General features: G+C 50.8%; 1 protein-coding gene across 2 annotated transcripts; it reads right to left on the bottom strand.

Moving 5' to 3' along the window:
* Window positions 1-890: 890 nt before the first annotated feature.
* On the bottom strand, window positions 891-21,112 carry SYNGR1 (synaptogyrin 1). 2 transcript variants are annotated; one of them, XM_064655138.1, is made up of 4 exons: window positions 20,890-21,109; window positions 9,352-9,589; window positions 7,793-7,938; window positions 891-5,226 (listed from the first exon to the last, which is right to left on the bottom strand). In XM_064655138.1, exons 1-4 carry the CDS (start codon window positions 20,986-20,988, stop codon window positions 5,008-5,010), a joined length of 702 nt encoding a protein of 233 aa, XP_064511208.1. In that variant the 5' UTR covers window positions 20,989-21,109; the 3' UTR covers window positions 891-5,007. The 2 variants fall into 2 exon arrangements, with proteins under 2 accessions (XP_064511208.1, XP_064511209.1); XM_064655139.1 differs by having other exon boundaries at window positions 5,168-6,493; window positions 20,890-21,112.
* Window positions 21,113-22,086: the final 974 nt, after the last annotated feature.

Here is a 22,086-nt window from a genome sequence, read left to right as displayed (position 1 = left end):
ACAAAGATTAATCATGAAACAGATGAGTTGGTCCATCAACACTTTTGCATATAATTTGATGTGCAGTTGCAATGTGTGCTCAGTTGTGTCTCCAAGAGAAGAGACAGTTTGGAGGACTGGATAGAGCCTGTTCACCACCATGTGCCTCTGCTTACTGTCCTCAAACCCCACAGGGGTTCGGAAACGTGATATTCAGGTACGTGGTGACAGACTCATTACAAAGGGATGAGAAGGAAGCTTTACCTAAGCATTAGTGTAGGATGGGATTTGGAGTTTCATTTTTACTGCAGAGACCGTTGAAACAAGATCCTTTTTAGTGGTGGGCTACCAATCACTGACAGCCACTGTCAGCAATGTCTTGACAGCTTGTTTCCCAGAATTTGATTATGTTTTGAAAACTTAATGCACTACACCAGACACTCGAGCAATGATCACACATAGATGAATAGAGGTAAAGACACATCAAGGGACTAAACAGATCTGCTTCCCCAGGTGTGGAAATAGAGGAGTGTATTTTCATATAGGTTTGTATCCTATATTCCTGCACTTCCCCCTTCCACACCTCCTATTGCCATATCCATTTCACAGTGAAAGTCCACTTCTAACATGGCACGTCAGGTTCCTCATGTTTTCCTACTGATTAGGTGAAGACACTCGACGGTGTGTGATTTGAAACTCAGGCCAAGTAAAACAAGTAACCATTAGCTCCCCCTGAAACATCTCAATAAGGGCAGTTCTTTAGGTCTCTTTCCTCTGTTAAAGCCACTGCTTGTCAGTAAACTTGCCAGCTTGGCCATGGAGGAGCACAGGAGCCAATGCTCTCATAGCAAACCAAGCCGAAAAAGCCATCCCTTCCCAAAGAAGAAAATCCAGACCATTTTTTTTCCATATAGTTTGGTTATTTTGAACATCATAACTTTATTGAGACACCAGTAGTTACCACCTTCACTTTGTTAACCACAAATATATAGGACATTGTAAACACAGGTGCCGAGGTGGCGGGGTTCGCTGTAGTTGGATTTCGGAACAGACAGGGGCAGGGGAACAGGGAGGAGGGGTGAAGGGACACTCGGGCTTAGACAAGACCACTCAAGAGGATCCTGTATGCGGCAGGCCATCCATGAGTCATCATATATACGTATATATGTATAGCTTTATATTATACATCTCTTTAAATATATATATATAATATATATACTATACACAGGCAGTAATGTGGCAGGGGAAGGGGCCGGGCAGCCCAGGTGGTGTTACAAATGCCACACAGGCAGCAGGGAGTTGTCTGGATGGATGGTTTGAACTTGCTGCATGAGGTGGCCTCACTGGGCTCCTTGCCTTGTACCTGCTCTGGGGACTGGAGCTGAGACTCCTGTGGGAACCACTCTGCAGTGCTGCTTTCCCAAGTCCTCCCAAGTGCTTGCGAGGGAGCAGAGACAAAGACACCTCCTTCCCTGACGGAACTGCCAGGAATATGGCGAGGAAGGGTGTGTGTGATGAGGTGATGAACAGGGTGGTGGTTAGGATATGGGTGAGCCAGGGATGGGGACAGGTCAGGAGGCTGAAGCCACAGATAGAACTGGGGCAAAATTTCATCATCCCTTTGCCCTTCAGAGCCTCTGCTTCCACAAGACACTCCCTTACTTGGGGGCTTTGTAAGATAAGAAGACATCAAGGGGACATTGTTCCCAACAGGGGATAGTAATCCTCTGTAATCTGGACAAACGGCAGAGGGAGAAGAAAGCTGCCTTATGATTTTGCTTATACAGCCTTCCCTCTGACCTCCTAATCTGTAGAGTGGGGCTGATATCACCCACATTTAGAATATAATAGACATGTTCCAGCCAGCTGTTCAGGTCTTGCCTATGATAACCAGAAATAGGCAGCACCTTATCAGAAGCGCCTAAGATAAGATAACCAGCCCTTTGGGTAGGTCTGTATGTCTCATCAGCTGCAGAACAAGCCAAATGCCATTGGAAATTGCATTTTGCATTTTAAAGAGCTACATGCAAACAAGGAGACTCCCACCCCCAGGTCTGTCACCACCAACCCTCCACTGCAAAGGCTGAAAGCACATCAACCCAAGGAGCCGTATGTCTTCTGCCATGAGCAAAAGCAACAAGTTGTCTGAGTATCTACTGTTGTAGTGTCCTCTGCCACACCAATGCCTTTCTTACAATGCAAAGCAAGGAGGAGAGGGACAGAGAGATGGGTAGTAACCCAGGATGAAGCCACCTGGCTCTGAGGGGGAAGCTCATACCTGCTTCAAGCCCATCTGAGACCATCAGCTGGTTACATGAAGGAAGCAAGCCAAAGAGGATAAAGAAAACCTTGCTCATTAGTCAGCCCCAAATGGTGTTTAGTCATCTACGTAACTCTGATGGGAACAGGCTATGTAAGATGCTCCTGTGCCACACCCTAAAACAGAGCCTCAGGTAGACCCTCCACATATTTTCCATACCTCTCCCTATGTGCCTGGTCCCTCACCCAGAGGGGACAGGCACTGGAAAGTTCCATCCAAAAGGTACAACACATTTTTGTGCTCAGGGCTGGTTATTTATAGCATCCTCCTCCTCTCGGTTCCCTCCCCACACCCCAAATGAAAGCATGAAAGATGACACAGATGAGTTTGGGCGAGTACAACTAATTTCTCTCCTCCTCAACATTTGTTTACTCTTCTCCCCCAGGGGGAGATGGACTGGAGGGAGCTCCCCCCACAGCCACAGTCAAACAAACCTCTCTCAATAAAGTAAACCCATCCCAAGCCTAAATATTAGGCTGAACCCACAGAAAATGAAGCTCAAGAGGCTTCCTTCCAAAAAACACCCCTCCTATTTACAGTATTGCGTTCACTCGCAGCCCCAGAGCAAGGGACGTGTACCCAGTCATTGCTGCTGTGTCCGTGGGGCTAGCTGGTCCCCCTCTCCTGTCTTCACCAGTGGGTAACTACCAGCACAGTGGAGCAAGCCATGGGGAAGACAAGCCATGGCAACAGCCACCAGCAGCACAAGTCTGCTGGTAGGAGCAGGTAGAAACGGTGTCTGTATACAGCGGAGAACACTGCTCCACTTCCCTCTTGGGGGCCTGCTGCTCTACAGTCCCTACCCCATCCTGATCACTGTGGGGCAGATGGGAAGGAGTCATGCTGGGAGGAGGGAAGGACTAGTAACTCCAGTGTCCTCCAGAAGAAATGTTCACACAGCCACAGACCAGACCTGCGTCTCATCCTCCTGACTCCTAAGGGTGCTACGAGGAATAGGCTGGATGCTCAGCAGGAGCATCTACAGATTTTGGATCTGCTCCCCATCTCTGCTATGGGGACCAGTGTTGCGTCAAGCAGGGTGGCTTCCTGGGCAATGGAGCTCCTCACTGCTGCAAAGTAAACCCTGCATCTTGTGCTCTGAGAGATGTCTGTGCCAGGGACAATTGTCCAGGTAGCTATTGCTGAATTATTTCCCTTCAGGGGAATTCTGGGAACCTGTCTTCACACAGAGACCTTGCTTCTATCCTAGAACAGAGTGGGCTTCCACAGCTTTGTCTTTACTTGAAGCAAAATCATGAGGAGTGTGGAATGATATCCATATGAGCTCTATTGAAGAGTCACTGCTGCCACCTAGGCGAGGCTTTAAAGCCAGCCAGGATCTGAGATGCTGCAGAAGAGCACTAAGGTATGGTCTATGGCAAGTACAGAAAGACCAGTCCTCAGAGAGCTCAGTCTGGCCCCACCCAATTCTCTGCACACCAAGACCACCTCCCCATCTGAGTGGGAGACAAAGTGCGGCTGTGCAGGGCAGCATCCTTCCCCACTTGGTTGCACCCCTGTGCAAGAGCCAGATGCATGCTGGCCATCCCAGCAGCAGCATTTCTTTCCAAGTAGTGTCCTGCTCCATTCCTGTGTGCTACAAAGATGGCATCAGCAAGAGGCTTTGCAATGTTGTAGCAGAGGTAAAGAGGAAGGTAAGGACCTGAGGAGCAAAACTGTCTTTCTCCTCCTCCTCCCACCCAGGATGAAAGGACAAAGCTCCCCTCTCCCCCTTGAACCAACCCAGCTGGGGTCAAGGACTCTCAGGGTGCCCAGAAGCCCACGTCCTCCATCCTTCCTCCCAGGGCACTGTATCTGGGCCCAGGGACTGGGCATGGCTCCCCTCCTGCCTCATCAAACACCAGACTGAGAAGAGCAGTGAGCAGGATGCACAGCTGAGGGGAACTACCTCCACCTCAATCCCAAGGGGCTGGATCTCATGGCACTGCCCCTCTGCTCTGCTCAGTCTCTTGCTGTAACCTACAGACATGTCTGTGATTCCTGATTGTACCTGCAGATCTTCCTCTTTCCCTTCCCATTTTTTTTCTTTGTGCTCCCCCACTCCAATATCACTTCTTCCCAAACCTTCTAAAAATAAAGCACCCTTCACTCACTAGCATGTGGCAGAGAAAAGCCCGCATCTTTACTGTTCCTGCTGCCCTCCAGGCCCCATCCTCACACTTGTGTATGCTGACTCCAACACCACTCCCTTCCCTGAGCCACCAGGTGCTCCAGACCAATTTGGATGCTCCCACATCTACTCCAGCCTTTAGCGACACCATCTCTTCTAGGAAGGTCCACAGTCCCTCTGATTTCTTCCCTTCTGCCTTCAACACCCTCTTCCCTACCCTGCTGGTACCATAGCCCCTCTCCTGCCCACCAGACACACTATGCCATCTGCAGCAAGGCAGGAGGGAGAGGAGGAAAGGGGGGACTTTCCTGTCACAATGTAGATTTTGGGAAAATTTGGTTCTGGCAGGTAGCTTGGGGGGAGAGGAGAAGGAAAAGGTGATGGGGAAACCTTTTTTCTTTTTTTTTTTTTCCTTTTTTAAAAACAATAAATAAAAACAGATGACCCAGAAGGCTGGAGCATAGCTGAGAGCCATCTCTAGTACCACTATGCACGTGTCTGGTTTGTGCCTCGGCTTTCTGCCGGCAGTGGGAAAGGGGGCAGAAGGGAAAGGGGAAGGGAAAGGGGCATCGGTGGCTCAGTAGTTCTGTGTTTGGTACCCCTGTGTCTCGGTGTCAAAAGCATCTGCTGGAGGGGGCTGCTGGTATGTCCCCACCGCATCTGTAGCATCCTCCTCGTTCGTGTAGGGAGCATAAGGCATGCCGGAGTCCTGGCTTGGGTCCATGTAGTCCTGGGAGAAGAGGGCCGAATCGGCACCCAGCTGGAAACGCTGATATGCCAGGAATGCCTGGCCCACCTTTAAGGGAGGAGGTGGAGGGAAGGAATGGGAAGCAGAGAGGGGAGGGAAGAGGAGAAAAAGAGGGGGAACGTACCGAAAAAGAGAAACAAACAAAAGTGGGGTTAGTAGTGGTTACGGATTAGTGCGCGAGGCCCGCCTGGCAGAGCACCGGTGAAACACCCCAAGAACATGGAAGTCCAGGCTGTCCCACAGAAAGCATGAGCCCATCAGGAGAGAGGAGCACTGGGCAGGGATGTCTGCAAGTGCAGCTGGCTGTGTGCAGCTTGTCAGGGCTCCCTGCTCTCTCTGGGATGTGATGGGCACCTCCTGCCTGGCAATGGGGTTTCACCAACATGGCACAGATCACAGAGGCTCAGTTGGCACGTGCTTATTCCATTCTGCCCCTCCTGCCTGTGGGAAGGCAATATCTGCCTCAGCAAAACCACAGCGGGTTCGGCTGCCAGGCTGGATGTACGCTGCCATTTGGCTTGGAGCAGCCAGGAGGAAGAGCAGGATTTGACACAAAGTAGTGAGGTAGAGGTCACCCCCTGTAACCCCTTCACCAGTCAACATCCACATGAGCACAGACCTTGGAAAGGAGCAGCAGGAGGCAAGGTGGCTGCTTCCTAGACCACAGGGTGGTCAGCAAAGTGCTGCCTCCTACCCCAGGCACTGCAGGCAGGACACCTTTTGGTGAACTGAGGGAGCCTGGGCATAGGGTTCAGCACTGTGGACCCCAGCAGGCATGATTTGTTGTCCCAGAGCATCGATGATCAAAGTGAGCAATCTAGCAGGTGATGGGGGGAGAGGTTTTTGGGGAGTGAGGTCTGGAAATAAATGGAAGAGATAAAGTGGTGGGGGCAGAGGGTATCTCCTGGCTGAAGTATTAGGTCTGAGCAGTCATCTAAAGAAAGGCACAGTGGTGTTACAGAGCATTAGTTAGGGTATGGGTGAGGGAGAGAAGGGAGCAGAGGAGGAGAAGAAATTGCCAGTTCCAACTCTCCAGAGGGAGATCCCCCGTTCAGTGGATAACCCCACTCCAGTTCAATGGCCCATGTCTTCCCATCCTATGCCCTGCAGTGACCACACACCCATGGTCAGGGCACTGGAACCGGCTCTGCTCAGTGACCTCCTCCAGCTGCATCCCTCCACTCCTTCCCCCAAATTCTCCCATCAGCAAGGGGCACTAAGGCAGCAAGGATGGGGAGTTAGGGAACAGGGTATTGTATTCCTCCTGAAAATTAATGTCTCTGAGTCTCCGGAAAGCCAGAAATGCGAGGATGCCCTGTGAGGAGAGAAAGGGGTGTGGGAAGGAGAATCAGTAAGGTAGAGCAAACTGGTGTTTGAAATAAAACCCCCAAGGAACCAGGGGAAGAAGATGCCTGTTTAGCCACTCACAAGCCTGTGAACTGCAGAGGACCACTGTAGGTGATGGCACCTCAAAAAGGGTCCTGAGGGACCCCCTGCAAAAGCCTTGCTCCTTGTCAAACTTTCTGCTGGAGCTTGCAAGGGGATTTTGGCAGCACTCAAGTGCAGGACACAGCTCATGAAGGGAACACACACACTGATGTTCCTTGATCCTGCTTGGTGTGACCTTCCTCTCTGGCAGCTCTGTGGTCTTATGGCACCCTTTCTATCTGGACCCTGCCCAACGTTAAGGCCTGTAGGAAGGGGAGAAGACAAAGCCACAAGCACTTATGCATGGAGACAGGGTTAAAATGCTTTCCTGCTTGGAACTATCCTGTCACTTCAGAAAAAAATCACTTGTGCTTGGTGCTTTCAGAGGCAGGAGGAAATCATCAAGGACATTTATACTGCACACAGCAGTTTTTCCAGAAAACTAGCAATAAAGAACTGCTGGGGAAAGGGCAATCTTAAGACAGCACCATCACCTAAGAGACGACCCAGTGAGGCAGTGCTGCAGACAGACAGCCCAGAGGGACACTCATTGCAGCCTCTTGTGGCCAGTGGTGACAACTCATGACAGAAGCACAGCAGGGAGGGAGATGGGTACAACCCCTGGCCTGGAGCCCCCTTCTCTATTTAGTGTCTGTGAGGTGAAAATGCTCTTGAAGTCCCCTGATGCAAAGGGGAAACAGGTTAACAGCTTGTCCAGAGAGGTGATGGATGCCCCATCCCTGGAAACATTCAAGGTCAGGTTGAACTGGGCTCTGAGCAACCTGCTCTAGTTGAAGGTGTCTCTGCTCATTGCAGGGGAGTTGGACTAGATGGGCCTTAAAGGTCACTTCCAACCCAAACTATTGTATAACTCTATGATTAGGGTGCTTGGGGAGCAGGTTTGTCCACAGTCATACTGGAAGTCTGTCAAGGACACTACTTAATAGGATATGGGACTCTCTTTCCCATTGTGCTTGTAAATGCTCTAAAACCTTCTTTCATGTAAGTTTTTGAGTCCTTGTTTCCCAAGTTTACCTCCCAACCACCTCCCCTCCTGCTTTTCCTTCTCAGAAGCCATGTGAACTGAGATCCCAGAGGGAACCACTCTTAGCCAATCACCTTCCATTCCCCACAAGATAATACAGTACAGAAGACATTTGATCCAACATCATGACTCTGTACTCACCCAGGTGAAGATGGAGAAGAACGAGAACGTGATGGCTGCTCGGGCTGCATCCCCTCCCTCATTCAGTGGGTTGTCCTCTTCTTTTGAAGCTTGCCACTGGTTGGTTAGAAAGCAGAAGCCAACGAACCAGAGGAATGCCCAAAAGGCTGAGATGGATCACCATGGACATGCCAAAGGGGAAGGACAGAAGATGTGTGTGAGCAGAACATATACATATCACATTTCTCTGGAGATTTCAGTCCTCTGAGACCCACTAGGATGTTGCACAGCCAGTCTAAGCCCAAGTGAGCTGGTAAAGCTCACTGATGGCTACATTGTCAAGGTGACAATAGGTGTCTGCAGAAAGTACCTCTGGAGAGTTCATTTGCTTGTGTTTGGTTTGATCACAGGACTTGCATTTGGCCTTGGGAGGGAGCCTGAAGGGCTTCCAGTACTAGAGCGATCACCTGGGCTGTCCGAAACAGCCACTGCTTTACAACCTTATCCTGCAAGGACAAGCAAAGAGTAATTCCTTCCATGGGAGCTGCAGAAGAGTGGGAAGCAGCTGGCCTGCAGTTGCACAGAGACTGACTTTTGTCAGCACAGCACAGCACAGCTCAAGGACTCGCATCAAGGAAAGGTGGTGAAGGACCATTAACATGCTGTGCCCCCAGGAAAGGGGTGAAGGTAGAGAGTAGCCTCAAGGGGGAACTGACTCTCTTTGCCAGGTGCAGGCAGATACCCAGCAGTGAGGGAAATGGACATTCCTAAGCAGCAGCAAAACAGGGCTCAGTCGCTCCCCTTCTCTTGTCAGCTGTAAAAGGAACTGCCAGGCAAAGGGCTAACTGTGGACAAACCTGCGAGCCCAATGTCCTTAGCAAGTTCAGATGCTTCATCTGATCCTGCCCTCACTCCACTTATGGCCCCTCTGGCATACTCTGGGGAGGGCCTGATGTTGAGCAGTTTGCCTGAATGGGTGGAGTAAGCCAGGAGAGTGACTGAGGATGACAGCATGAGAGCAAAGCACCTCCTCATGATCCTGCTGACTGGCCTTACACACACACATACACACACACTGTCACTCTGTCACTTTAACACACTGCTGGGGATGGAGAGATCTGACTGTAAGTTAGAATAAGCCTCAGGGATGGATGAGGTCCTGAACAGTTATTCATATAGGGAATGCCAGGTAACCTAGGAGGACTAGTTAAGTCAGCCTGCATGAATCCCTCAACTTTTTTTTATGTTCAATCACCTGGAGCTGGAAGAGGAGGAAGTACTGTCTCCAGAGGCATCCATACTTGGTCTTAACAAGCACAAGGATGCAGGGAGCCAAGACCTGCTAATCCTAAAGGGCTCCCTGAGCTACACCTATGGAGAACAGCTGAGAGGCATCAGCCAGATTGTCTGAGAAGAAGAGAAAGGGAAAAAAAAGGAGAGAGACAGAAAACCTGAGAGAGTAGGGAACCTAAAGGCCTCCTTGCAAGCAGGAACCTGACCCGAAGGGCAGCAGAAGCTCCCTACCTCTCCCTTGCTGGCAGAGGAGAGAGGCACTACAGCCAACCAGCCAGGAAGCTCACCCGAGACTCCGATGTCTGAGAGCACTGCCTTCTTGCGGTCCTTGACGCTGCTGATCTGCGGGAAGTAGGCATCCAGAGCCAGGTAAAGAAGGCAGCTGAGGAAGGCGAGGACACCCACGGTAATGCCATAGTTGCAGGCATTGTGATTGCGGTTGAAAATGCAGTGCTCTTCTGACTCGTCCCGGCGGTTCACGTACCCTTCATTGACAATGGAGCCAAACACCACAATGGAGAATATCTGGTGGGGAGGGAGGCAAGAGACATGTCAAGGCAAGCCCCATCTATCCGGACCAGCACAAAGGAGCAGGGGACAGACACTCTTTGCAAGCACATCTCTGCTCTGCTGAGCTCCCATCCTGCTCTCTTGCCTGGGCTGTAGCCACAGGGAATTTACTGGGGAGATGGTCTCATTTTATTTCTGAGGATTAACTTAAAATAGGACATTTTTAGATTGAACCTTTTTATCCATCTGACCTAAAGCAATGCCAAGCAGTTGCAGTCTGGAGTAAGGGTGGCTTCCCACAGACACACAGGGAGGCAACATGGAGTGTAAACTGGGATATGGTTTTGGTGCAGGTGCCTGCATACAATGGCTTCAAGTAGAGGAAATCCTCTTAGTCTGCACTTATTCTCCCACTCACTCCTTTCCCGTCAAGGGATTAATTGTTTCTACCGTGCATTTGTTCACTGATTTTATCTATCAAGCTACTATGCTCTTTTCCCCATCCACCCTCCCACAATCCACAGCCCTGCTTGCTCTGCAGCTCCATTTTGCTGGGCTCCCGTTCTCCCCATCTCCCCACACATCATACACCTCTCTCCACCAGTTTTCCATCAGCCCAGTCCATGACACCACCTATCCTTTTGCCCACTCACCTGTATGCCAACACCCTTCAAGCTTCCCCACAGATTTTAGGGGCCAAACATCCTTCCTCCAGGTCCACCTGTCAAGGCCACTGTGAGTCCTCCCTACTCATCGCCACCACTGCCACTGCATGTTATTTTAAATCAGGTAGAATTAAGGATGAGTCCAGGTAGAAATGCCCTAATCCGCAGTTGCTGGTCTAATCTTTGCTCATAGGCTTAGCCTTCGTCTCCTGCCACAAGGCTGTCCCTCTTTGACACAGCAGGTTCACCAAAGCAGAGAGCTATTTACAGCACCCCCAGTCCTGCATCTCAAATAAACAGCTTCCCCTTGCAGCCACAGGAGAAAGAGGGAAAGATCAAGGCAGCATGTACAGATTTTTCTTTGCAGGGCATCTGGAGACTCTCAGTAGGAACTGCCTGCAGGAGTCTCAGGGAGACAGGAAATGGGACCTTCATGGGATGAACTTACATCTAACAGGCACTAGGACATCACCAGGGCACTATGCCAGCCCAGGAGATTTCTGCACAACAAGACCTGGCACCCTTGGAACCACCACTCAGTCCCCAAGGAGCAGCAGCACACAAGAAGGTGAAGAGGCCAAGTCTCCTGCAGGGAGTGGAGTTAGGTCTGAATGTTTGCTAGGTCAGAAGGACTCCAGTACCACTTAACCCAACCAAGCACCAGAAGATAGCCCAGAAAGCAGAAAAGTAGCTTTGTGAGTTCAGGGAAAATTGCTGATTAATGACAACCCAATACACCACTTATCATTGGTGGAGTTGGACGCCTGAGATCCACAGCACAGACCTCTGCTGTTTGGCCTGTGGCTTCAAGAACGAGAGGAAAAACCTTACTCACAGTCCCCAACAGCCCTTGGGCAGATACTCAACACCAACCATGTTTCACCTGCCAAACTCTAAAAAGTAGCCACTGACACATATTTTTTCACTCCAAGACTCACACTTGCATTGCTGAAATTGGGTGTATCACACTAGAGCAAACTAAAAAAAGCTGGGAGCTGGTGTTCCTAAGCACAGAGACTGTATGGGTTCTCTGAAAATTCATAAGAGCTTTTTAAGCTTAGAAGTAAAACAACTGATTTGTCTTCCTCCTTCTTGAAAATTGAGATTGATCATATTTTGCAGAAATTGCCTGTGAAAATTTAATAAGAATCTCTTCTGCCAGAATCAAAAAGTTGATCCTCAAAATTTCAGCCTGAATGGTTTGGAAAGCAGCAAAATTGTACACAATTACAGCCAAGCTCCTTCAGTGGGACGTCTCACACACCTTTACAACAGCCTGGGCTGACAGGTCTGCCTGGGACCATTGACAGTAACACCTTGTTCCTCTGACCTGAGGGGGAGCCAATAGACTCCTGAAGTGACATCCCAAGGTGAGGCTGTGACCAGCACCGATGCTGACACCTGAAGTACCAACCTCCATATATTGTGATTACAAGGTGGGTGACCTGTTTTCTGCAGCACTAGACAGAAAGCTTATCTTCTCTTTGGGAGATAAGGAACAGCCTCAAAAGTGGCATAGTCTAGTGTTCAGTTTTGGTTTAGGGCTCAAAACTGGTAAAATGTTGATTCCCTGAGTCAGGTCAACCCTTGCAACAAGCTGTATTGTGAGTCTCTGCTTACTCATTCGAGATGAATGAACTTCAGTAATGGCCTGTCCCCAGAGACACCTCTGTTTACTCAGCTCATATCCTGATACATATCTTCCCTCTGCTCTTATCTTTGGATTTGCTGCTTGGCCTGGAAGAGCTCTCAACTGCGAGCAAAAGAAGCAAAATAATTCCTTTTTGCATTTGATCTTTCATACCTTTTTATGCTGGCATGTCATAGAGGCCCAGCTCAGAGTCACAAGACCAAAGGACATCTCCCTCTCCCTAATTTTCAAGCAGAGGTGGCAGTCCTAACTTCCTTTCTCCATCTTCAGTCAGCCAAAACACCGCAACTTCTCTCCTACAAAGAGAAACCTGTTTCACAGCCTGGAGGTGCCCAAGGTATGATTTACAGGCAAATATCTGATTTCAGATGATCTTACGAGTTTTCTGGGGAAATTCCACTAAATGTGTTCTCACTTGTGAGCAGAACAAGACACTGCAGATGCTTATCTTCTGTGTCCTGAAACAGCTACCCCAAAGTACTCTCTGTCCTTAGGGAAGCTTTCAATGGACCAAAGCACAGTAGCTTAAGGGATGTCTCCTTCTATCTGTGTGTTCCTCACCACTGGCATCAGCTCTGGTCCATGCTCCACTCCTCAGCACTGCAGAGAGGGCACGGAGAGGGCTTGCTTCCTTTGCCAGCCTCTCACCACCCTGACAGCACAGCAAAATGCTGTGAGGACCCACTGTGCACAGAAGCCTTGAGCTGGGCTGAATAACACCTACTGGGCAAGAACAGGCAAGCTCAAACCAGAGGTTCCAGACTGACAGGCAGAGCTGGACAGCAGAAGAGGCAATTGCTGCTGCTGCTGACAGGCAACATTGCCTGTTTTATTCCTGTGATGTCTACACACAGAAACCATTGTGACAAACAATTTTCTAAAAAAAAAAAAAAATCATAATTATGAGAGCTCAGATCTTGCAGCCCTAAGGAGAAACTGTTGCACACTTCATCTATGGCAGCTACTCCTTGTTGGTAAGGAAGCAGGTGGGTGGAAGCTCATTGATGTGGCAAGTCATCTTAGAAAGAGCAAATATTTTTTATTTCCTTGATTTCACAATCTGTGCCCTGCAAAGATGATCCAAGCCACAGGTGCAGCATGAATGATTGCCTGGATTATAAACAAAGCACCAAGTTTTCAAGAATGAAGCATTTACATTCCCATTCCCATCACATCTGCAGCACTTCTGAAGAAATGCCAGCATCAAGCAACACTGGCACAAGCCTCTTACTGCCCTGCATTATCACTGCTTGTTTCTTCTCCCCCCATTTGGCATAGCCAATCCTCGCTGCACAGTCTTGCCTATGGCTACTGATAAAATGGTCCAAAATACGCATCCAGCTGCAAAGATGAGGTGAGGAGAAGATGGCAGGAGTCATCTTCTGACTGAGCACCGAGATGCAGGTAAGTGGCTTGTCTGCAGGCTGACAGGAAGCATCCCGAGGTTCCCATCATTTCACTCTGCTGAGGGAGGTGCTAGCCACTTTCTTGTGCTTGGTGACAAAAAACAGCCAGCCATCCCCAGCTTTGGGCACTTGAGAGGCCTCATTTCTTCAGCGAGGCTGCTGAAGTCAGCTAACAGGGCTTGAAGTAACTAGATTTTTTGGTTGAGATTTTTAGGTTTCTTTAAGCCTCCAAGAGCAGTGTTAATTGGGCAGGTGTGCAGGGACAGAAAACAGCACTTGGAGAAGATCTGACCAACTCATTCCTGCTCCTGAGACCCAGCTTTTCTCCACTTCGCCTCTCCTTAAATGTTACATCCACACAGGTTGCTGCAATCATTTTCCTTGACTCCTGTTTTTATCCAAGAGCTCCGAAGACACCAAGTGAAGCCCAGAGCCAGGTGCACTGCAAAGCTGACAGAGACAGAGCAACTTGCCAAAAGACGCAGCAAAATGAACTTAATGCTTAGCACTGTGCGGAGGAGACAGGGAGAAGCTGAGAGGTTTCCTCTCCTCGTTTCTCATGGGGCTCATGCAGCCCATTACAGACATGTAAGGGCTTATTACAGTGAGAAAATTGCAGAACAGGCAAAATTCTGCACCCTACCAAAACATACTTTTTTTTTCCCCTCTTGCTTAACTCGCTTATCTGATTTTGCCAAAGCCAAAGGTGAGTGGTGAGCCCTCAGAGGAGAGGTTCTCCAGTCCCTCCCAACCTCCCCAGTGCAGGCTCAGCCCTGCAGAGAGCTGGGCAAAACCTCCTGAGCATCATGTGAGGCTTTCCACCACACTGCCCATCCTCAGCCGTGCATCAGATGCTCCTGAGCATCATGTGATGGATGCAAAACACAGCCAGCCTCCAGCAGTGCACTAGGATTTTCCTGCTCCTCATCCCAGGAGTTTGTCATGCTGCCTCCTGACTTCATCCCCAAGATCCCCAGGATGGCTGTGGTGGGGATGAGGCTGAAGAGGGTTTCTGCTGAGCTGCCTGCCTGGGCTCACTGCAATGCCCGCCGGCCACAGCCTCTGTCGCACTGCATGCTGCCTCTCCCTCTCTCACCCCCCCGTTTTTATCCTGTTATAGAAAGGAAATAGTTTGGTGACATAATATTCCTTGTGGGACTTCAAATCAAATCGCCCTCGGGAAGAATGAAGCAATAACCTCTTCTGAGTCTGATCTGGTAATGACCAGGAATAAATCTGTTTAAAAAGAAAGCGAGAGCAGGGGAGAACGCAAAGGATAAACTGGCAGAGATGATCTGTCTTTCATTTTCATTCAGCCTCTTGCAAATGGAGTCTCTGGAAAGCTTTGGAGTGCCCTGCACAGACATGGATTATTATTATTATTATTACCGTCATTAAATCTACTTGTATTTAGTTCATTTCGAAGAAAACATATGCAGCTTTTGAGACGCATGGGACTGGCAGCTTGGAAACAGGCGGCCTCTATTTATTCCCTCCAGCCGGCACCACACAGGCAGCAAACAACTCCTGCCCACGGTCTCGACAGTGTGTCTGAGCCCTGTGCGGGTGCTGGAGGGGGCCAGTCTCCCCATACACAATTCCCCTGAACATGGGACAGGGGAAGAGCACAGCTATGCCAGCACTTCCCTCCAGTTCACCCTCTCTGGCCACCAGCCACATGGCACCAGCTCCCAGCTCACCAGCTGAGGCTGAGCTGGAGCAGGTGACTGAAGGGAGAAAGGCTCCGAATCCCTAATTCCTGCCACGGGATCTGGGACAGGCTTTCCTGGCCAGCCAGCTTTTTTTTTCACACATGGTTTGGCAGCTGACAGGCCAGCCATTAACCCTTCTGCCTCCCACCAGACCTGTGCCCAGGGTGATCTTCCCCACTACAACATCCCAAGCCCCAGATGATGATGGAGCAGCCGTGCCTGCAACCCTGGGTAGGAAGGAAGAACTCTGCCATTGGAAGATGCCCATGGTGTAGCAGGAGGCTGAGCCCAAGAGGACAACTTCAGGAAGCTCCATCCAGTCCCACAGGTCTCATGCTCTTCCCCTGGTGAAAGAGCATCTTCGGTCCCATCATGACTAATGACAACTCCCCTTGACCACGTCTCCATGGTGGTATCCATGTCTTCTGTAGTCCCAACATTGCTACATTGCATCTTTTTCCATAAGGAAGAGTTCAGTTTTCTTTCTAGCAACACATCTCTCCCTCCTTGGCTTGGCTGTGCCAACCTAAGCAGAGAACTGCACCCACTGCCACCTGCGCCTGCTCCTCTTGCAGCCTCGTGAGTCCTCTCTGCTGCCTTGTCCTGCCACAAATGATTGCCTTGTCCCATCACTATGCAGTTTCTCTGCTTCTCATCTGTGTGCCTCTCTTGTTTTGAAACAGCAGATTACATATGATTGTTATTTTTTGTTCATGTTTCTGACTGTCTTTGATTCCTATGTGCTACTTCTCAGATCTTTATCTGCCAATGCCATTAATGAGAGATTTGTTCCTGTTCTAAGATTCTTCCTGGAAATGCTATGCTGGGAACAGCACGACCTTCTGTATCCAACCTGAATCACCATGCAATTGTGCACACTTATTGTTCATCTTCTGACATGGTCTCTCACCTAATCCCAAAAATACCCAAACTCCCAAAAACCCTTCTGAAGCAGGCCTAGGGATGGGCATTCCCTTAAGGAACTGTACCTGAGGCTTGACTGAAAGCACATGCTTTGAACTGCTGTGTTTCTTTCATCATGCACCAATGTATCTCACAAACACACAGCCAGGGAGCATGGTGGCTGGGGCAAAAATCAAGTGCCCAAGAACAGAGAGCATGAGCTATGGTCCAGGAACATGGGGAATATCTCAGTTAAATTTACTTGAGACAGAAAAAAGGTGGGAGCCCAGTTCCAGCTGGTTTCGGACTAATGAGGCCCCCAAGCTTTAAGGCTCAGTTTAACTGCCATTGCAAGCCCACACTGGGTGTCCTTGGGAAGAGGCAAGCGGTGTCATAAGCCAGGCATGAGCATGGCAAGCCAGGCTGGCGAGGGAGGAGATGAGGCTCCCTGCCATGCTGTGACTTGTTCCCACCCTCCAGCTTGCAGGTGCCAGCCTGCTGTGGTGGAGCAAGGGATGTGGTTCCTGTCCTTCACCTGCCTTGTCTGCTCAGCCAGAGCTGTTTGGGATGTACCATGCCTGTAGATACAGGAGACAGCACTTCCTGTCCTAGCTTGAAAGGTTTGCATGCTCCTACCAGCCAGGGGACACAGTGGCAATAGCAGCAGGTAATGGAGGAAAAGATGGAGGGCAGGCAGCACCTCTCCTCACTGAACCTCCCTTTGGAGGGGCAGTGACTGACCTTGGCATCAGAGGGGGCTCGGGACCTCAATCTGTGTGACAAATTTTAACGGGCTGCTTTGTCTGTGCAACTGTGGTTGGAAATACTCTCACTCAAACCCACATCCAAGCAAGCTGGGCCTGCTTCCAAAAAGCTAGTTACTTTTGCCTTGTTAGGCTTTTACACCGAGCAGCACATCAGTTTTTCCAGCAAGCAGGTTTCCAAGCAGACAGGAGCACCTGGAACAACCTGTTTCGATTAGCGTTTTACTTATTTATGGCACCAGTGCTACATCCAATGCCTGCAGGTTGCGAAGGAGCCGTCCAGCTCCCATGTGACAGCTGCAGAGAGCACTGTGGGTCCAGGCACAACGGGACTCGGCAGGGATGTGCTCACACTCACCTGCTTCATTTCAAGAACAATCCTGGAGCTGTGCAACTCCAGCTTGGTGTGGGTCACCCAGCTCCACGAGCTCCAGCAGTAGCACCAGTAGCTCCAGCTGCTGGGTCACCTAAACGGGCTGAAGGCAAGTCTATATGCCAAAGTGGTAAAAAACCAACCCATGCACCCATGTCTCATCTGCTGTGGGGCACCAGAGTCACAGGGTACTTTGAGTAGGAAGGGACCCGCAAGGATCATTGATTCCAGCTTGGGGATGGACCCCGTGACCTTGGCATCATTAGCACCATGCTCTTACCAGCTGAGCTAAACAGTTGTGAGATGCAGCTCAGCTCTGAGCACGTCTCTGTGTTGCAGCTGGCAGCAAGTGAAGTGGCAGGACGTGGAACACTGCCTTGAAAGACCAGGGAGTAAACTGCAGTGGCAACATTGCAACAGAGTAAGTTGCTTGACTTCTCTTGACTGCTGTCACTGGGAATAGGGAGGGAGTTGTTCTGCTCTTCCCTACAGAGGTGAGGAAGCCTCTGGGATCTTCCAGTAACACACTGCTTTTGTCAGCAAGCTTCAGTTCATCTGAATTGGACAAGTCCCCTCACTGCAAGATCCAGATGCTTTTGGAAGCACCTTCAGCAGAGATGCTCAGGAGGGATTGCTCCATAGTGCTGTTTCCTTGCTCTGCTATTTCATCCTGGCAAGCACATCTGGGGAAGGCAGCAGCAGAAAAATGGCTTGTGCTGAGGCTGAACATCCAAACCTGACACAGGCGCCCTGCAGGACCACTACTGCTCACCAGCACCCATACCAGGCAACCTTTATATAGGGAGATGCATACTTACTCCACCATGCCCGACCTTCAAAGCACCCACAAAACCTGAGCTGCCTCACAACACAGTCATAGTGAACTGATGCTCCAGAATTGCTAACCTCTTTCCATAGTTCAGCATTCTCCTTGTCAAATTTATCTTGTCTCCTCTTCAGCAAGGAGCAATATAAATAATCTTCGGTCATCTCATCTGCTCCTGATCCTACAGTTCTCCCTAGAGATTTGCCACCACCTCAGTTGGGCTGCAAACTCCCTGGGCAGGAGCCAGTTTTGGTTTCTGTTGGTAAAAAGCCATATGCACCTCTGTGCCATCATGAAGTCTGCTAAAAGGCTGCATGACCCGAGCACAAGGTCACTGCCTGAGGAAGCGATCACGAGAATTTCTGCTCTCAGCGAAAGCTCATCATGTGAAACAGGCCAAAATGAGCCTTTAGCTTGCCCTGGGGAGACAATGGACCAGTCACAACATGAGCAGGATAAACGCAAATGAGATTTCAGGAGATGGCGGGCAAAGTACTTCCAGTGTGTGCAAGAGCAGGTGAAAGGAAGGACTCTGTTCACCAAGACCACAGGGAGGGAGAGCCCTTTGCCACCAGAAAAGTTTGGTTCACAGAGCATGGCAATAGGAAAGCTAAGTACAGATGCAATCACGGTCTATAAATACACTCAGGGGAAAACACCAGGGAGGGAAAAACACCATTTAAACTGAAGGGCACAAGATCACAAAAGCAAATGGATAAAACCCTAACCATGAATAGATTTATGGTGGAAGGCCCTGACCATTGGAACCACTGAGCACTCTCCCAGACAGAGTGAGAAGGCCAAAAAAAACCATGAACTAGTCTTTTTTCCAGCAAAGTTCAACCAATTTATGGAAAGGGCCATAAAGGGTATGATGCTTGTGACAGCCTGATAGAGGACTTCACTGCCCACAAGGACCTGTCTTGGTCTCAAGTTAAAAAAAAGACCAAAACTACAACTGAATATTTGGTGTGAGCTTGTGGCTCCCCTGTTTTGTGAAAGGAGAGAGGACAGACAAGACCAAGACAGTGGAAAAGCAAGAAAAGGAATACATAGACTTGCACCATGATGGCCATGCCAGCCTCCCTCGCTGGACCACTGACCTGGAGCACCTCCAGCTCCTGCAAAAGGACTTCAATTTCTACGGCCAAGTGAAGTGCCTGGGGTAAATCCCATCCTGTCCTCTGTCAAGGTCAGATGACCAGGGGGAAACAGCACAGGGTCCCAAGGAGATGCCAGTCCCTGGGAAGTGCTTCTTGCCCAGGGAGACCTTGCAGGGCACAAAGCTGAGCTCAGCAAGCAAGCCAACAGTGTACTCTGAAGCAGACTAGGTGCCTAATTAAAAAACAAACATATTTCTTGTTCTCTTTCCCTCACTGGTGCCTCTGGGAAGTCAAAATCCTGCAGTGTTTGGATGAAGGGGAAAAAACCCACCAGACAGAGTGGCAGAGAGAGAAAGAGGAAATTCTGCCACAGAGATTAGCAGTGGGAGAGCCTTTGTAGGTCACATCATGTCCATCATCCTGGGGCATGCAGGCTGGCTGCACTCCAGCCACCCAGGAGCAGGGGGCACACATACCCCCTCGCCTGGCCTCCAGCCACAGCCAGCCCGCTCCTGGCATGATGTGCTGTAGTGTAAACAAGCTCAGGCACATGGACAGACAGACAGAATGCCCGCATTAATCATGTCCTTAGCTGTCTTGGGGCTCTACAGCTGCCCTCCGAGTCACATCACCCGGAGGGGACATCACCCACCCACCCAGCTGGGAGGAAAAGGGCTGCCTCCCCACCACCAGCAGGGAGCCAGGCCACCTTCCCTTTTCCTCCTCATTTCCCCCACCTAGCACTGCTTTTATTTTCCCAAAGCCAGCCTGCCGCCTTTCCTCTCAGCTTCCATGCGCATGTGTCTCCTCCACTCTCTCTCCCTGCCCTCCCTTCTCCGCTACCGGCCGAGACCTCAATCTCTCCCCCGCCAGCTCAGTGCTGCAGCACTCGCTCCCTTAATCCCAATGACCTTCTTGCACATATGCGCCGGCCCCACGGGCAGCCATGGGATCGGCATCACGGGAAGAGGAAGAGACCTTCTCCTGACAGCCCCTTAAGACCCCCCTTTCCCTCTACCCCCTTCTCCACAAATTATGGAGATGAAAACATTACAGGGAAGGGAGCTTTGGCGAGGTGAGAGGATTAGGGTAAAACACAGAGTGACACTGAGCCCCCCATAGCCCCTCCAACTCACCTCAGCACGGCCTGAGCCCAGCACCCCCAACCCACCGGGGAGCCATCCTAGGACTGCAGCATTCTCCCCTCTCCCAGGTTCCCCCTGTCACCCCACATCCTGCTGCCTCCCAGCATCTGCCAAAACCCCACAGGCATGGGAGGGTGAGAAGACACCCCACCACCACCCCCAAACCAGCAGGGATGGAGATGGGGTCATGGTCATTCATGCCTTCCCCCCCAGAGAAGAAATCTCCAACCAGACTGCTCTCGCCCCATATGGCCCTATATCCACGCATCCAGATATGTAGCTGTATGTGTATGTGCACACATATATGTGGATATATATGGACTTTTATACATACATATATATAAACCCAGAGACAGATCCATATATCCAAACATACCTGCACATATATATTTTTGTAAAAAATATATATATATAACAGAGATAGAGCCATAAACGGTTATGGAAGTATATGTCCACATCTGCGTGTGTACTGATCTAGGATGTGTGGAGACAAACCGACATACGCATACACATGCATATATAAAGCATATAATAATAAATATATAATATATAATAGCATATTATTATAATAACATATAATGATATGTAACATAGGGCATAACGATTTTATATATATATGTCTGCGTGCGTGTATAGAGGCAGGTGAGTAGGAAGGGTCGTGGTCGGGGTCGGTGGGGGGAGCCCCGCCCGCACCCCCGCAGCCCGGCGGGACGCCCCCCGCCCCGGTGCCGGTGCCGGTGCCCCCCCCGCGGGCGGCGGGGCCTTACCCAGGAGACGAACCGCAGCAGGGTCTGCGGCTGCCGGATGAAGGCCTGCGGGTCGAAGGCGCCGCCGGCTTTCCCCGCTCCGAAGGCGCCCCCGTCCATGGCGGTGCGGGGGTGGGCGGGAGGCAGGCGGGGGGCTCGGCGGGCGGTGCCGGGCTGCGCCGAGCCGAGCCGGGCTGCGCCGAGCCGCGCCGAGCCGAGCCGTGCCTGGCAGCTCGGCGGCGACGAGCCGCGCGCTCCCGCCCACGGGGACGCGCCGCGCCGGGAGCGCGCACCCACCCCTTCCACGCTACCACCCCCCCCCGCCCCGCCGGCGCTGCCGCCCGCGGCACATCGCGGCGGTCCGGGGCAGGTCTGGGGGCAGGGCGGCGGTGTCCGTGGGGCTGGAGTGTGCGCGGGGAGCTGGGGGCGCGGGCACTGCGGGTTGCAGCATGGGGGTCTGCGGAGGGCCGTGCGAACACCTCCCGGTACAAAGGCAGCCCACCCCAGCGCCCCTGGGAGAAGGATGCAGGGGTCATAGCACGCTTTGTTTTGGTAGGTCCTAGCAGAAGCGCGGGGTCAGCCCCCAGCCACTCACACTCTCTCCTTGGCCCTAATGGGACCACATCTGGAGTGCTGTGTCCAGTTCTGGGCTCCTCAGCATACTGACTGAGGGAGAAAAGGAGCTACTGGAGAGGATCCAGCGAATGGCCATGAAGATGCTGAAGGGTCTGGAGTATCTCATGAGGAGATGCAGGAGCTGGGCCTGTTCAGTCTACGGAAGACTGAGAGGGGGTCTCATGAATATAAATATAAATATCTCCAAAGGCAGGTGCCAAGAGGATGGTGCCAGACTCCTTTCAGTGATGCCCAGTGATTGGACAAGGAGCAATGGCCACAGACTAAAACACAAGAAATTCCACCTCAATATGAGGAAGAACTTTTTTACATTGAGGGTGGCAGAGAAGTGGAACAGGCTGCCCAGGGAGGAGACATTCAAAACCCACTTGGCCACGTTCCTGTGTCACCTGCTTGAGGTGATGCTGCCTTGGCAGGGGAGTTTGATTAAATGATCTCGAGAGGTCCCTTCCAACCCTAAACAATTCCGTGATTCTGTGATGCTACCCCATAGAGGCTCCCACAGAGGGGTAAGGCTGGGCCTGTTATCCCAGAGGTGTGGTCAGTGCTGCTCCCCCACTGGACACCTGCCCCCAGGCAGAG

The sequence above is a fragment of the Pseudopipra pipra genome, chromosome 5 (assembly GCF_036250125.1).
Source record: "Pseudopipra pipra isolate bDixPip1 chromosome 5, bDixPip1.hap1, whole genome shotgun sequence".
In the NCBI taxonomy this organism is placed as follows: Eukaryota; Metazoa; Chordata; class Aves; order Passeriformes; family Pipridae; genus Pseudopipra; species Pseudopipra pipra.
The sequence above is the reverse complement of the archived record's forward strand: the minus strand, read 5'-3'. Positions and strand labels throughout refer to the sequence as shown.